We start from the raw sequence: 14,508 nt of genomic DNA on the forward strand, positions 1-14,508 counted from the left end.
GTTTTCCAATTATCTGTTGTCCAATGTCTGTGTTTCTTTGCCCACTCTAACATTTTCTTTTTGTTTCTCTGTTTCAAAAGGGGCTTTTCTTTGCAATTTTTCCCATAAGGACTGCACACCTGAGTCTTCTCTTTGCTGTTGTACATGAAACTGGTGTTGAGTGGGTAGAATTCAATGAAGCTGTCAGCTGAGGACATGTGAGGCATCTATTTCTCAAACTAGAGACTCTGATGTACTTATTCTCTTGTTTAGTTGTACATCTGGCCTTCAAAATCTCTTTCTGTCCTTGTTAGAGCCAGTTGTCCTTTGTCTTTGAAGACTGTAGTGTACACCTTTGTGTGAAATCTTCAGTTTTTTGGCAATTTCAAGCATTGCATATCCTTCATTCCTCAAAACAATGATTGACTGATGAGGGGTTTCTTGAGAAAGCTGTTTCTTTTTTGTCATTTTTGACCTAATATTGTCCTTAAGACATGCAAGTCTATTGCATACTGTGGCTACTCAAAAACAAACACAAAGACAATGTTAAGCTTCATTTAATGAACCAAATAACCAAATATGTTTGATACAATGGCAAGTGATTTTCTAGTATCAAATTAGCAATTTAGCATGATTACTCAAGGATAAGGTGTTGGAGTGATGGCTGCTGGAAATGGGGCCTGTCTAGATTTGATCAAAAATAACTTTTTTCAAATAGTGATGGTGTTGTTTTTTTACATCAGTAATGTCCTGACTATACATTGTGATCAGTTGAATGCCACTTTGATTAATTAAAGTACCAATTTCCTTCTGAAAAAGCCACAACTTGTGTATACACACACACACACACACTCACTGAGCACTTTATTAGGAACACAATGATCCTTATAAAGTTCCCGACATGGTCTTCTGCAGTTGTGGTCCATCCGTCTGAAGGTTTGACATGTTGTGCATTCTGAGATGCTATTCTGCTCACTACAATTGTACAGAGGGGTTATCTGAGTTAACGTAGACTTTCTGTCAGTTCGAACCAGTCTGGCCATTCTCTGTTGACCTCTCTCATCAATTAGCTCACTGGATGTTTTTTGTTTTGGTGCCATTCTGAGTACACTCTAGAGACTGTTGTGCGTGAAAATTCCAGGAGATCAGCAGTTACAGAAATACTCAAACCAACCAGCCTTGCATCAACAATCATGACACAGTCCAAATCACATTATTTTTGCCCATTCTGATGGTTGATGTGAATATTAGCTCCTGACCATATATACATGATTTTATGCATTGCACTGCTGCCACGTGATTGGCTGATTAGAAGATTGCATGAATTAGTAGGTGTACAGGTTTTCCAAATGAAGTGCTCGCTGAGTGTATGTCACATGCGAGCAGAGTATTTTTATTGGGAGTCATTTGCAATCAAACTGTAATTTTGCCAAATTACGCAGTTTGTATTTAGGAAACATAAAATGTTAGCTTTGAAATTAGCCTTAGCAAGACATAGGAGTTGACCATCCATCCATCCATCCATCCATCGTCAACCGCTTATCCTGTGTACAGGGTCGCGGGGGGCTGGAGCCTATCCCAGCTAACATTGGGCGAAAGACGGGGGACACCCTGGACAGGTCGCCAGTCCATCGCAGAGGAGTTGACCAATTTATTAAAAAAAAAAAAGGTTAAAAATGTAATTTCCATCTGTGGAAATCCCACCATGGGATTATATTACTGTAAACACAATACGGAATTTGAGATAAATTGTAAGTTACACTGTGGTGGACATTTTAATGTCTTAAAGAAAACCTGACCAAAACATTTATTAAATCTGCTGTGATGCACGTACAGGTACATACACTGTTGGACATTGTTAGTAGACAAATAAAGAAAATTATTTAGATTGTGATTTGTTTCGGTTTTTTAAAGAGATTCTTTTTGATATTGTTACATTTTTTTTACAAGATTAAATGGATGGATGGAATGATGGACAGATAGATCAGCATAAGTCCAAGACGACAGCCATATCGGCCAGTGCACAAAGGAAAATAAATCATAAACAATACATTGTGCTTTTTATCATATATATAATGTGGTTGTGTGTATATATAGGCAGGATTGGCTTTTGCAGTGCATTCTGTCTGTCTGCAACATTTCAACATTTTCAATGTTTTTCACATCTTTATGTAACCATTGCAATGCCTCGTTTTTCCTCCAAGTCTCTTGCTCTACTCTCAGAGACAGATGCGGTTACCAGGCAACCACTCCTGTAGCTGTATCAGTATGAGGCTGGAGTGGGGGGTTTGATGCTCAGAGTGATGCTGAGCTGCTCTCTTATTGGCCACAATTCCCTGACCAGTCAAACGATTGGATGATTGTGTGTCACTCAAGATCTTTGTGTCTCCTTCTATGTGAGATGCTTTGGGGGAGGAGTCTATGCAGCAGAACAGATAGATTTTTATCCCTCCCTCGTTTTTTGCACAAACATCAGTATGCCTACGCACAAGTCCAGCTGTCATGTGTTTACCTCTAATTTCAGGAAAACACAACCGGAATTAATTGAACTGAAGACTCTGGTTGCAGATGCCTCCAAAAGATCCTGTTTGTGATTTTTCTATTGTGCAAGTATATTTTGTTGAGTTTATGTCTGTGTGGCATCAGCCTCTTTGCATGGAGTTTCATGTACCCCATGACGCTTTGCAATAGATTTGCTGATGTGTGAAAAATGGATGGTGTGCTGCTCATTCATCAAACACACGGATCCACAGACAGCTTTTATACACTCAAACTCAGCAATGGAACTAAATGAATATATTAGCATCTGATCCTGACAGCTAAACTGTAGCACAGCAATGTGACTGAAGGTAAGAGTCTTGAATTTTCTCCTTACATAATTCCCATTCACTCTTTACCATCTGTGTGTTTTATGAGTGTTTACAAGTATAAGTGGGCAGTGCAATCCTCTTTTAACACTCCAAACTACATATCAGAGGCCATTTAAAGCATTTGGTCCAGATGGACATGTATATGTGTGTCAGCTTTGAGATTTTTCCCCCTTAGATAATCTGTTGTTTATATTTATGTGGAATAGGATTTGATTAGCTCATTTTAGGCCCATTCCCACTTATCAAAGTCATTCTTTGGATCTTAATGGTTTGCAATTGATCCAAACTGATGCCCATGATACCTGCATGTTTGAATAACTCCAAGAGAGGAGCATGTGTTCAAAACACTAGTAGCATGTTCAAACCCTTTCACTCAAATTTGTATGCTCATCACGAAACTCCTCCTCTTTGCAGGATTGGTAGAGCTGCAGCCCCTGCCCTTAGTTCTGTCCAAGAATGCTGAGCCCGGTTCTCTGTTCGGATCTCGCAGCCTTGGAGCCAGAGTACACAGAGGGTAACATTTATACACAGACATACACACCACAATATAGCACAAAGTCTTATGTACTGTACATTACTAATCAAATTCTTGGACACTTTGACATTATTATTTCTGTTTTACACATTCAGAATAGTTAAAGGCATTAAAACTATGAAGTAACACAAATGTACTAGTGTGAGTTGTGACCAAAATGTTAACCAAATCAAAACTATTTTGTATTTTAGCTTCTTTAAAGTAGCATAGATTATTGATCTGCACATTCTCTCAATCAATTTCATGAGGTGACACCTAAGCAGGGCTGACCTGCCCTGCAGGCGATACAGACGGCCGTCTAAGGCTCAGATGTACCTGAAGGGATCCTGCATGCACTTGTAAAGTTAATGAACAAGTCATAAGACATGAGATATTATTGACCTTCATTTCAAAATTCTCCACAGTCTAGCGATTCCTAATATACCTCATTCAGGTTAATGTGCAACACATGGATCTAATCGTTTAACATTCAATCACAATGAAGGGTTAGGGTTAAAAACATCATATTAAGTATAAAATGAGCTCTGAAGAATCACAAAAAGACAAATAACTTAAAGTTACAAAAGTAAAGTAAAAAGAAATAAAGCTTAACAGTGCACACTAATCTGCATAATTTATTCATAACGCAAATCATTGGTGGGAACTGGAGCGTAGCTTCTTTTCACAGTATTTTTAGACAGGAAGGAATTCAGACACTGCCGATATAAAGACGCATAAATAAAAATATAAATATAAAAACTCACATAGAGAAAATATGAACAATTAATATGGAAAATAACCAAACCATCCTATCTGCAAATATGTCTGCTTTCTAAGAGGCATGTGTTTATTCTTTACATTTGTTTACAAATATATATTTCGAGGTGTTGTGTTTATAGACCCTATTTAAAATATGTAATTTTATTTATAAATAATTATACATTAAACAATACACATTGCTGTAGTTACCTTACTTTCCCTGATGTTTTAACTTTTATTTTCTTTTGCACACATTCTGGCCAACATTTTGTTTTATTTGATTTTGTTGCTTTAAATAAACTTTTACACATAGTTATGTGGGTAGTTGCAATTGAATTTCAAGCATAGTCAGCAGTTTTCTATACAATTAAAACTATTTTAAAGAGTATTTTCTTATTTTGTGTAACTGTAATGGGTAACACTTACAGTTGTATTGTTAACATTAGTTAACATGAACTAACAATGTTAAATTCTACATATACTAGTCAATTTTTAACTCTGGAGATTGTATAAGATAACATTAGTTAATACAATATAAACTAACATGAACAAACAATAAACAATTGTATTTTTATAAATGAACATTAGCCAAGAATAATAAATGCTGGAAAATTGTATTATATGATGCTAACGACACCTAATGCAAACCTTATCATAAAATGTTACCCAATAATACTCATACTTGCAGTTTCCATGACCTCATATTAATTGAGACACTGGTTTATTTGTACTTATAGAAAAAGGTTGAAAGTCAATCAAAATAGGGTGATAAAATGGTGACATCACAGTACCTAAAACATAATATTCCCTTATGCATGCATGTACATTTTAACCAAACGTCTTCATGTCGGGTAAAAAAAGCTATTGGACATATTATTTGTCATCTACTGAGCTATAAAGTATAGTGCTTCTTTTTTAGTGCTTTCTATATAAAAAAAAAATCTGCTCATCACATTTGCAGTCGTTCAATGGATGTTTTAAAGTTATTGCAATTTTCACACCGGGGGGCCCATTTTCATGATTTCAACTAGGGCCCCACAAACCCATGGGCCAGCTCTGCACCTAGGATGCTTTTTAAACAGTACTGAAGAAGTTCCTGTGTATACAGCCATTTGTTGGCTGCTTTTCCTTCACTGTCCAGGTGATTTCTGTGACATTCATTTGATGAAAGTTACACACATTTTACCCCCATATTCTCATCACCAGAATGCGAGAAAAAAAAAAGGTGGGCATTATGACATTCTTATTATTGCAAAGTGAAAAATTATATGTTATTGACATTGTATAGTATTTATATATCAGTACCCTTGGTACTGCCTTTCATTTTCGCAGTTTAAAAAAATATATATCAGGGTAAGTTTCTTGCTGGCATGGCATACAGAAGAACTATGAACCATGGTATGGTAACTTGATGTTAAATATGTATTTCAATTTATATGTCTTATCGATGTTCCTTTAAGTACACAAAATCACTCCAAAACCTTGTCTTTGCACTGGCTCTCAGAAAAGAAGTGAACGTGTACACTATGGCATTACACCATAATTTACACTTATTCAACTGTTTAAACATTGCATTTGTTTACTTTGGAAGTGCATTGTTGATTTCAATCTGATCTCTGATTCAGCTGATGTCATCTCTACGGTGGAGTTCAACCAGACAGGAGAGTTCTTGGCCACGGGTGATAAGGGTGGGAGAGTTGTCATCTTCCAGAGAGAACCACAGGTGAGATATTCTCTTTAAATACCACATTTTCTATTGGAATAGCAAGTTTGCCTTATAAAAAATAAGCTAATAGCCGGGGCCTGGGTAGCTCAGTGGTAAAGATGCTGCCTATCACCTCTGGAGTTCGCTAGTTTGAATCCCAGGGCATGCTGTGTGACTTCACCCAGGTCTCCTAAGCAACCAAATTGTCCCGGTTGCTAGGGAGGGTAGAGTCACATGGGGTAACCTCCTTGTGATCGCTATAATGTGGTTTGTTCTTGGTGGGGCGCGTGGTGAGTTGAGCGTGGATGCCACGGTGGATGGCATGAAGCCTCCACATGCGATATGTCTCCATGGCAACGTGTAACGGGAGCCAGCTGGTAGATAGCTGTGCAGTGTGTAAACCTCACTCTCCTGACCTCAAGAGGTGCACTAGCGACTGACGCTAGAGGCTGTAGCCTTTAGCCTCCTTGTTAGAGCACCCGCCTCCCACGCCAGAGACCTAGGTTCGAGTCCTGTATGGAGCGGGTAGAACAGAAGCGTCATAAACGCACTCAGCAAGCCACTTGATAAGATGTGCGGGTTGACGGTCTCAGATGCGGAGGCAGCTGGGATTCTTCCTCCACTGGAATATACTCCAATATACTGTAGATATTCTCAAAGCCAGACATGGACTAATAGCCACAAAACTTTGATTTCGATTTCATGGTGTCTTTAAACTTTAACCTCTAACATTTACTCAGCCATTGTAACACAGGAAGTAAGCAGCAAAATTCATTAAGTCAATAACTCTCTCTCTTTCAGGGCGAATATAATGTTTATAGCACGTTTCAGAGTCACGAGCCTGAATTTGATTACCTGAAAAGTTTGGAGATTGAGGAGAAAATAAATAAGATTCGCTGGCTGCCTCCACATAACCCTGCCCACTTCCTCCTCACTACCAATGGTAACAACCAAAATGATTGTTTGTTCTGATAGCAATATTTAGATTGTTATCAGAACAATTTATTGTTTAGATATACAACTTTATATCCCACAATACTGAGACACATTGTTGAATCTTTAAGAAGAATTTTCTTTTCATTGTCAGATAAGACCATAAAGCTGTGGAAGGTGAGTGAGAGAGACAAGCGAGCAGAGGGCTACAATCTCATAGATGAGGAGGGCAGACTAAAGGACCTTTCTACAATTACAACTCTACAGGTGTGTTAAGGAACAATTCACCCAAAAATGAAAATTCTGTTATCATTTACTCACCCTTGTGTTGTCCAAATTGACTTTTTTTTCTTCCATGGAATACTTAAGGAAGAATGTTAGTCTCAGTCACTTTCATTGTATGGAGAAAAAAAAGATGCAACAAAAGTGAATCGTAACTGAGGTTAACTTGCTTTCAAACAACTCCTTTTGTTTTCCATGGAAAAAAGCAAGTCAAACAGGGGTTGGAATAACATGAGGGTGAGTAAATGATGACAGAAGTAACATTTTTAGGTGAACTATCCCTTTAAATCTTCTTTTCTCTTCTTTTTTCATGACCTATGTTCATGCATGTTTGTTTGTGCTCATGTTGTCTAGGTCCCTGTTCTCCGGCCGATGGATCTACTTGTGGAGGCGTCCCCGCGGCGTGTTTTCGCTAATGCACACGCATATCACATCAACTCCATCAGTGTCAACAGTGACTGTGAGACGTACATGTCAGCTGATGACCTGAGAATTAACCTGTGGAATCTCAACATCACTGACCGAAGCTTCAGTATCTTTCTTCTGAGAATAAGGCAGAAAAAGAGAGTGACAGGACATTGTTGTGTTATGGTGCCTGAGAGGACCAGCATCAATGTCCATGTTGGTTAATGCTGGTTAGTGCGGGTTCCCACCCTTTTTGACCAATGAATTTCCATGACTCTTCCATGACTTTTCCAGTTGCTTGTGGTTTTTAAAAATCATGTCATAATGAATCATTGAGACCAATTTGTGAATCATTTCGAGCTTAAAAAGTACCAACTCTAAAGAAGGATTCTCTCAAAAATCTGACATTACTATCGCTAGCGAGCAGGGCCGGTACTAGGATGCTTGCAAGCAATTTCTACCCTGGTTCCAAAACCACGTACTGCCAGAGTACGTAACTGTATTTGATAAAGGACACACTTTTTGGCCTTTCTAGTATGTTCTTTAGGTATGCATGTGTGTAGTATGAATATATTTTAGTCATACTGTACTTCATCCAGACATGTGTGTATTGACTTGTGACCCAAATATAGGACATAAACCACGGAAATAATTGACTCTGGTTTCGTTAAACAAGCACAATTTAAATGCAAGAAACTATTTTCTACAGTTGAGAATAGCCATCCGACTCACGGTTCACACCGTTTTTTTAAATCCAGCGTTTGAACGTGACTTCACCTCTGCTCCCGAGGGATTTTGGGATTGTGAAACGTTCAGTCAATCCATACTATATAATCTCGCCAGAAATAGTAGGTCATCTGGGTATTTCTCGCTTACTGTTTTATAACTACTGAGGATTCCGACATACTACTCCATTGGCATACTGTATTATAGGGAAGTATGGATATTAAGATGTAGCGCTACTCTACACAAGCACTAACCAAGAGCAATATTTTGGTGATAAAATATTTTAACTAAATAGTCACTCACTATAGAAATTTCCATGACTGTTCCAGGCCTGGAAAACACCATTTTAAATTTCTCTGATATTTCCTAGTTTTCTTTGAATGTGGGAACCCTGTGCTAGTCAAGCTGTTTTACTAATGACTTCTTGCTGGTTTTGTATCCGGTAGCACACAAGCACTTCATATTAGGGACAAGCATTCAACACACAACAAAGGCTTCAAAACATTTAGCTGACGTAGTGTTTTGTTAGGATTTGATATGGATGATATGATATCTCAGTATCTCAGTATGTTGGTTTTTCTCAGTGAATTTCTTTCAGACATAGTAGATTTGAAGCCAGAGAACATGGAGGACCTCACCGAGGTGATCACAGTGGCAGAGTTTCATCCTCATCACTGCCACCTGTTGGCCTTCAGCAGCAGTACAGGAACCACACGCCTCTGTGACATGAGAGCCCGCGCACTCTGTGACCAACATGTCAAATGTAAGCCACATCAATGCATACATTCAGCGGTGAAGCAATCATTATAACTAACGTATCCCCACTTTGAGAAATGTCCACATTTGTCCCCTAACTCAAAGGTTTTTGCATGCTCCATTAGTGTTTGAAGAGGCAGTGGATCCGGCAGGTCGGACATTCTTCTCAGAGATTGTTTCCTCAGTGTCAGATGTAAAGTTCAGTCATAGTGGCCGTTACCTGCTCACTCGAGATTACCTCACCGCTAAAGTCTGGGACCTCAACATGGAAAATAAACCAGTTGAAACATACCAGGTCTGTCACTGACTCATTCACACAGATACACATACATAATATTCTATTCAAATTGTCAGGCGTCCCAGCGTTTAGTAAAATGGCCTCACTGAAAAAGTACCAAAAATACCATGGCAATGTTTTTTATTTTATTTAATATTTTTGGATTTGGCAATACCATGTTGGTGGGGAGGAGATTTACATTGGACATCAAGTCCACAGCAAAAGCACACAAAAATGTACTTAAAATGAAACTGAATTGAAAAAATGTGCGCAGACCACCACCTGCGGGCTTTTGCACTCGGTAGCGGGACAAAACGTGAAAGTTGCAGGCTGGAGTGAGACAAAATGTTAAATTGTATTTTACGGGAGCGGGACAGGATCTCACTGGAGCGGGTCTGAAAAATCCATCCCGCACAGACTTCGTAATTCAGGTCCAGAACTTCACGAACACCCGCAGTGCGATTTGGAGGGAGATATTTGATAAGAGGGAGTCTGTGATACATAAACAGCAGCCACATGGTCACTGTGCACTGAGACAGCCCCAGGCTTTTATATGGGCACAAAAAACCTATATAGCACAAAAATATCTCTTATTACCATTATCGCATGTGTAACGTCTCAGACTCTCTGGATTGCATCAGCTGCTTTTTGAGAGTGTCGTTACTTACGGCCAATGACAAAAATAGAAAAACAATACACATTTCTGGTGCTGTTTTGTGATTGGTTGGGCAGCCCACCCTCAGTGTTTGCAACACACAGCCCGTCCCCATATTGCTTTTAACAAATGCAAAATTGGTAATTGTTTTTTTTTATTTTTTATTATTAAAACTGTTTCCCAAATGTTTGATTGGGTGGGCAAAACTCACTTTTGACTACATGCCTATATTTGGCCCCGGTTGGAAAACCACTACCATAAATATCATGGTACACGAATATTTTATTAAATCTGTTGCATTGTATTTATCAAAGCACAGTGTCACCTACTGTATTCATCACACATGGTTCAACTCAGTGAAATAATACAAATAAAATCTTAATCTAAACGATTGTTGTTACCATCCATCCTATAAAATAAAAAACATCAAATAGCTAGCTACTTTACTTTAATACTTCTGGTCACTAGTGTCTGTAGAAACCCAAACTAAACCCTATTAACAGAGAAGTAGTCTAGTAGAATTCTTGAATAGTATATTATGAAACAGGTAAAATGTTAAATAACATAAACAAAAAAAAAACATACAAATATTTTACAATATCTATTTTCCATCTTTCAATGGAAGTTTTGCTCTAAGCCCTGGTTAAATTCTGAACCTGCCCCTAACCCTAAACTACCCTATATACCCTAACCCTGCTTGCAACTTTTTCTCTGATGGCCTATTTTGTATAAACATTTGTGTTTCTTTAGGTCCACGACTACTTGCAAACCAAACTCTGCGCATTGTATGAGAGTGATTGTATTTTTGACAAGTTTGAATGTGCCTGGAACGGAACAGACAGGTGAGCCATCATCCAAACAATTTCACCTTTGACCTTTGAAATATAACTGACAAGGATCCAGCTGCTCTGCATCTGTTCTCTCTAAATCCCTCTCTTCCTCTCCAGTGTCATAATGACAGGGGCGTACAACAACTACTTCCGATTGTTTGACCGGGCGAGCAGACGTGACGTCACTCTGGAGGCCAGTCGTGAGGTGTGTAAGCGCAGGGCGGTCCTGCAGCCGAGGCGTGTGTGTGTGGGGAAGAAGAGGAAAGAGACGGACGTTAGCGTGGACAGTCTGGACTTCCAGAAAAAAATCCTCCATACCGCCTGGCATCCCAAAGAAAACATCATCGCCATCGCAGCCAGCAACAACCTTTACATTTTTCAGGACAGACTGACGCCCAACATTCATTCACAATGCACAAATACAAAGTGTGCCTCTCAAATAACAGACACACCCAACATCAATGATTCCACATGAATCCTTCTGTATGTGGTATAGCACTGTACTTCAGGTTTGTCCTCTATTCAGAATTAAATTGCGTATGCCTTTAAAATTCCAATTCAGTTGCTGAATTGCAATTGAGGTTGTAAACAGGATGCAGAATTGTAATTCCACATTGGATGTAAGGTAGTAGAAAATGGAATGAAATTCAAAGGCATTCATGTAACTGTTGTAAGTGTAGTTTTTTATAATACATTTGATTTTCAGGATGAATTACCCTTAAACATGCTATCATACATACAACATATGAGGCATTTCCATAAACATTAGATAGAATTCATTGATACTAAAGTAATATCCTGGATTTAGAGTTAAGATCAATGTACAGCAACACAAAAATTTATTTAAAAAAAAAAAGAAAGAGCAAAAATCGAGGTTACAATGAGGTACTTTCAATGGAAGCCAATGGGGCCAATTTTTGGAGGGTTTAAATGCAGAAAATGAAGCTTAAAGTGCATCCTCAAAGTATTCACAGCGCTTCAGTTTTTCATGTTTCAGCCTTATTCCAAAATGGATTCAGTTCATTATTTTCCTCAAAATTCTACAAACAATACCCCATAATGACAACGTGAAAGAAGTTTGTTTTCCATTTAATCCATTTTGGAATAAGGCTGTAACTTAACAAAATGTGGAAAAAGTGAAGTGCTGTGAATACTTTCTGGATGCACTGTATAATTTATTTTAAAGCACTTTCATTTCAGCAACATTCATTTATCTGTTAAAAGCTGTAAAGTTATTTAAATCGTCAGTTTTACAGTTGTTTTAGGGTTTGTTGACATTACATCATCATGGCAACGAAGTTGTAAAATTGGATATAACTACACAGAAAAGGTAAGTGACTTTTATTACACACAAATCATGCTAACAAACTTACTGTTTGTGTATTATGGTTATACTATTGAAATAGTAAGTATTTAAAGTTTACAGTTCGATCCCATTCACTTCCATTGTAAGGGCCTCACTGGAACCTCGATTTAAATGTTTTTTTTTACTTTATTAAATTAATTTAAATTAACTTTTGTGGTAATAACATTATGCCACAAATGCAAGTGAGCTTCACTTGTAATGAACCCGGAATATTATTTTATATATTTAAATATGATATTTAAAATGTAATATTTTTTTGCCAGAATATACTACAGTATATACACACACACTGACATTTTAATGTAATATATATAATAATATTTTACTATTATATGTAATTTTATATAAAGTATATACAGTAATATATATACACTTTAATCTTATGGACCATGGTGAATGAACAGAAAATTCCTCTTCCTGTCATTCTATTTCAAATTCCAATTCAACATCCTGTGTCACTTCAAATTCCAGCTCATAAACTGGAACAGAGCAATCTTAAATTCTGAATTTTGCCCAACCCTGCTATAAATGTTTGACCAGCACAACACACATGCCAGGAGTGTGGTGTTTCTCTATTAATTTGATTTCTTTTAGCTTTTAACATCATATTTCTCATCTGGATTCAGTGATGCCAGCCTTGAAACAATCATAAAAACTATGATAAACATATATTACACAGTTTGATGATAAGGTCCTGAATGAGAATGTACCGCTATAATGTTATAGCATTGCATGCAGTATGAACACTATAAGTTTCAGCTGCCTTGAAACATGCATATTTACAAAGCTGTTTGCTCATAAACAGGGCTTATTTACAGGAATGTTCCAGGTTCAAAACAAGTTAAGCTGAAGTAACATCATCTGTGGCATACTGTCGGTTACCGGAAAGAGAATTTATTCTCATCCATCAATTTGTAAAAAAAGAAGAAAAAAAAAACATCTGTACAGTAATGCACTTTCAGTGGAAGTCTATAAGGCATTCCTATCGTATATCTTAATTGTCCTTTTAGTGGTGGGACTGTTTTAGGTGGATGAACTTCTGGTTATGCGTTATTGATGATTCATGTGGGTGGAGTTTGCTCCATGTAACAGTACTTTGGAAATAGTTAAGTCTCCTTCTGGTTACCGGATGTAGCAGCTTTACATGGTCATGACAGGACTTGAAATATTAAATATAATTAACAAGTTTAGAAAGTAGTCTCATGAATAATTTAGAAACATTATGGCTAAATTTTCAAAAGAGTGTGTATTTTAATATTTATCCCAGTGCAATGATATGCCCCATTTACTTTCATTGAAATTGCTTTACTATACATTCGACATTTGCTTTTTTTTTTTATTACAAACTGATGAGTCGAAATTATTTTCCGTGATAATAATCGACGGCATGTTACAAATGCTTAACTTGTATTGAAACGTTCCTTTAAAGGGATAGTAACTCAAAATGAAAATTTAGACATTTACTCACTCTCTTTTTCAAACCCATTTGAATTTCTGTCTTCCGTGGAACACAAAAGGAGATTTTATGCAGAAGTCACCATTCACTTTCATTGTATGGTAAAAAGATGCAATGAAAGTGAACGGTGACCGGAGCTAACATTCTGCCTAACATCTCCTTTTGTGTTCCACAGAAGTCTTTCTTTCTAAATGGTTTTCGAACAACGTGAGTGTGATTAAAATATGACAATTTTAATTTGTGTATGAAGTGTCCCTTTAACAATAATAATGATGATTGTAAATGACTCAAGAGCCTTTATGATGCTTTCTAATGCTCTACTGTGCTTGTATGTATACTATACAGTAGAATTAAGAGTATTGAGTTTTCTTTGGTTTGACAGACTGCTCAGGGACACTTTAAGGCCTCTTCCCATGTTCAATGACAAAACTTACAAAAGCAAAATCCAAAACAAGCAGTGAATAGGATATAGGAATTATGGAGGTGTGCCGAGACAATGCTGGAAAGGAATGTGCAGGGATCAGTTTCAATGCTGTTTCATCACCACCCTGACCTCAAAAACATAAAGAGCATTTCCATTCAGTACTTTTGTCATGTACTGATCGGTGTATAGCTAGTACCCAGATTTGACCATTTTATCTAGAATATTAAAAGAATAGTTAACTCAAACCCTATGACCCTCTTTACAAATAGAGAATCAGATTGTTTGAGTGCTCTTTTTCTTTAAAAAAAGAAAAGAAAAGTGGATTGGTGCTGTCAAAATACAAAAAGTACGAATAAAGTATCATAAATGTTGTCCAAATGACCTGTGCGCTATATTCCTAGTCTTCTGAAGCCATACGATAGCTTTGTGCCAGGACCAGGCTGAAATGTAAGTTGCTATTTACAGTAAATCTTGTCCTTTTATTTTTGGTTGAACTATCCCTTTAATATAAATTCTCCAAAGTGAGCCAGATCCCTGTATTAACTATTTTCAGCATGATGTCGGGTTTGTA

The 14,508-nt window shown here is 37.4% G+C and overlaps 1 protein-coding gene across 1 annotated transcript; it reads left to right on the forward strand.

Moving 5' to 3' along the window:
- Nucleotides 1-2,467: 2,467 nt before the first annotated feature.
- LOC127660165 (serine/threonine-protein phosphatase 2A 55 kDa regulatory subunit B beta isoform-like) lies at nucleotides 2,468-14,394 on the forward strand. Its single transcript, XM_052150273.1, has 10 exons — nucleotides 2,468-2,828; nucleotides 3,264-3,363; nucleotides 5,748-5,845; nucleotides 6,629-6,770; nucleotides 6,915-7,027; nucleotides 7,397-7,574; nucleotides 8,772-8,936; nucleotides 9,055-9,224; nucleotides 10,612-10,703; nucleotides 10,809-14,394. The coding sequence occupies exons 2-10, from the start codon at nucleotides 3,306-3,308 to the stop codon at nucleotides 11,164-11,166; spliced, it is 1,374 nt and encodes a 457-aa protein (XP_052006233.1). The 5' UTR covers nucleotides 2,468-2,828; nucleotides 3,264-3,305; the 3' UTR covers nucleotides 11,167-14,394.
- Nucleotides 14,395-14,508: the final 114 nt, after the last annotated feature.

The sequence above is a fragment of the Xyrauchen texanus genome, chromosome 19, assembly GCF_025860055.1.
Source record: "Xyrauchen texanus isolate HMW12.3.18 chromosome 19, RBS_HiC_50CHRs, whole genome shotgun sequence".
In the NCBI taxonomy this organism is placed as follows: domain Eukaryota; kingdom Metazoa; phylum Chordata; class Actinopteri; order Cypriniformes; family Catostomidae; genus Xyrauchen; species Xyrauchen texanus.

What these genes read in the sequence shown, in the direction of transcription:
- LOC127660165 (XM_052150273.1), top strand. Translation starts at nt 3,306, where the DNA reads ATGCTGAGCCCGGTTCTCTGTTCGGATCTCGCAGCCTTGGAGCCAGAG. An exon ending in TCTTCCAGAGAGAACCACAG is followed by an intron (nt 5,846 to 6,628) that starts GTGAGATATTCT and finishes TCTCTCTTTCAG; the next exon opens with GGCGAATATAATGTTTATAG. An exon ending in CTTCCTCCTCACTACCAATG is followed by an intron (nt 6,771 to 6,914) that starts GTAACAACCAAA and finishes TTTCATTGTCAG; the next exon opens with ATAAGACCATAAAGCTGTGG.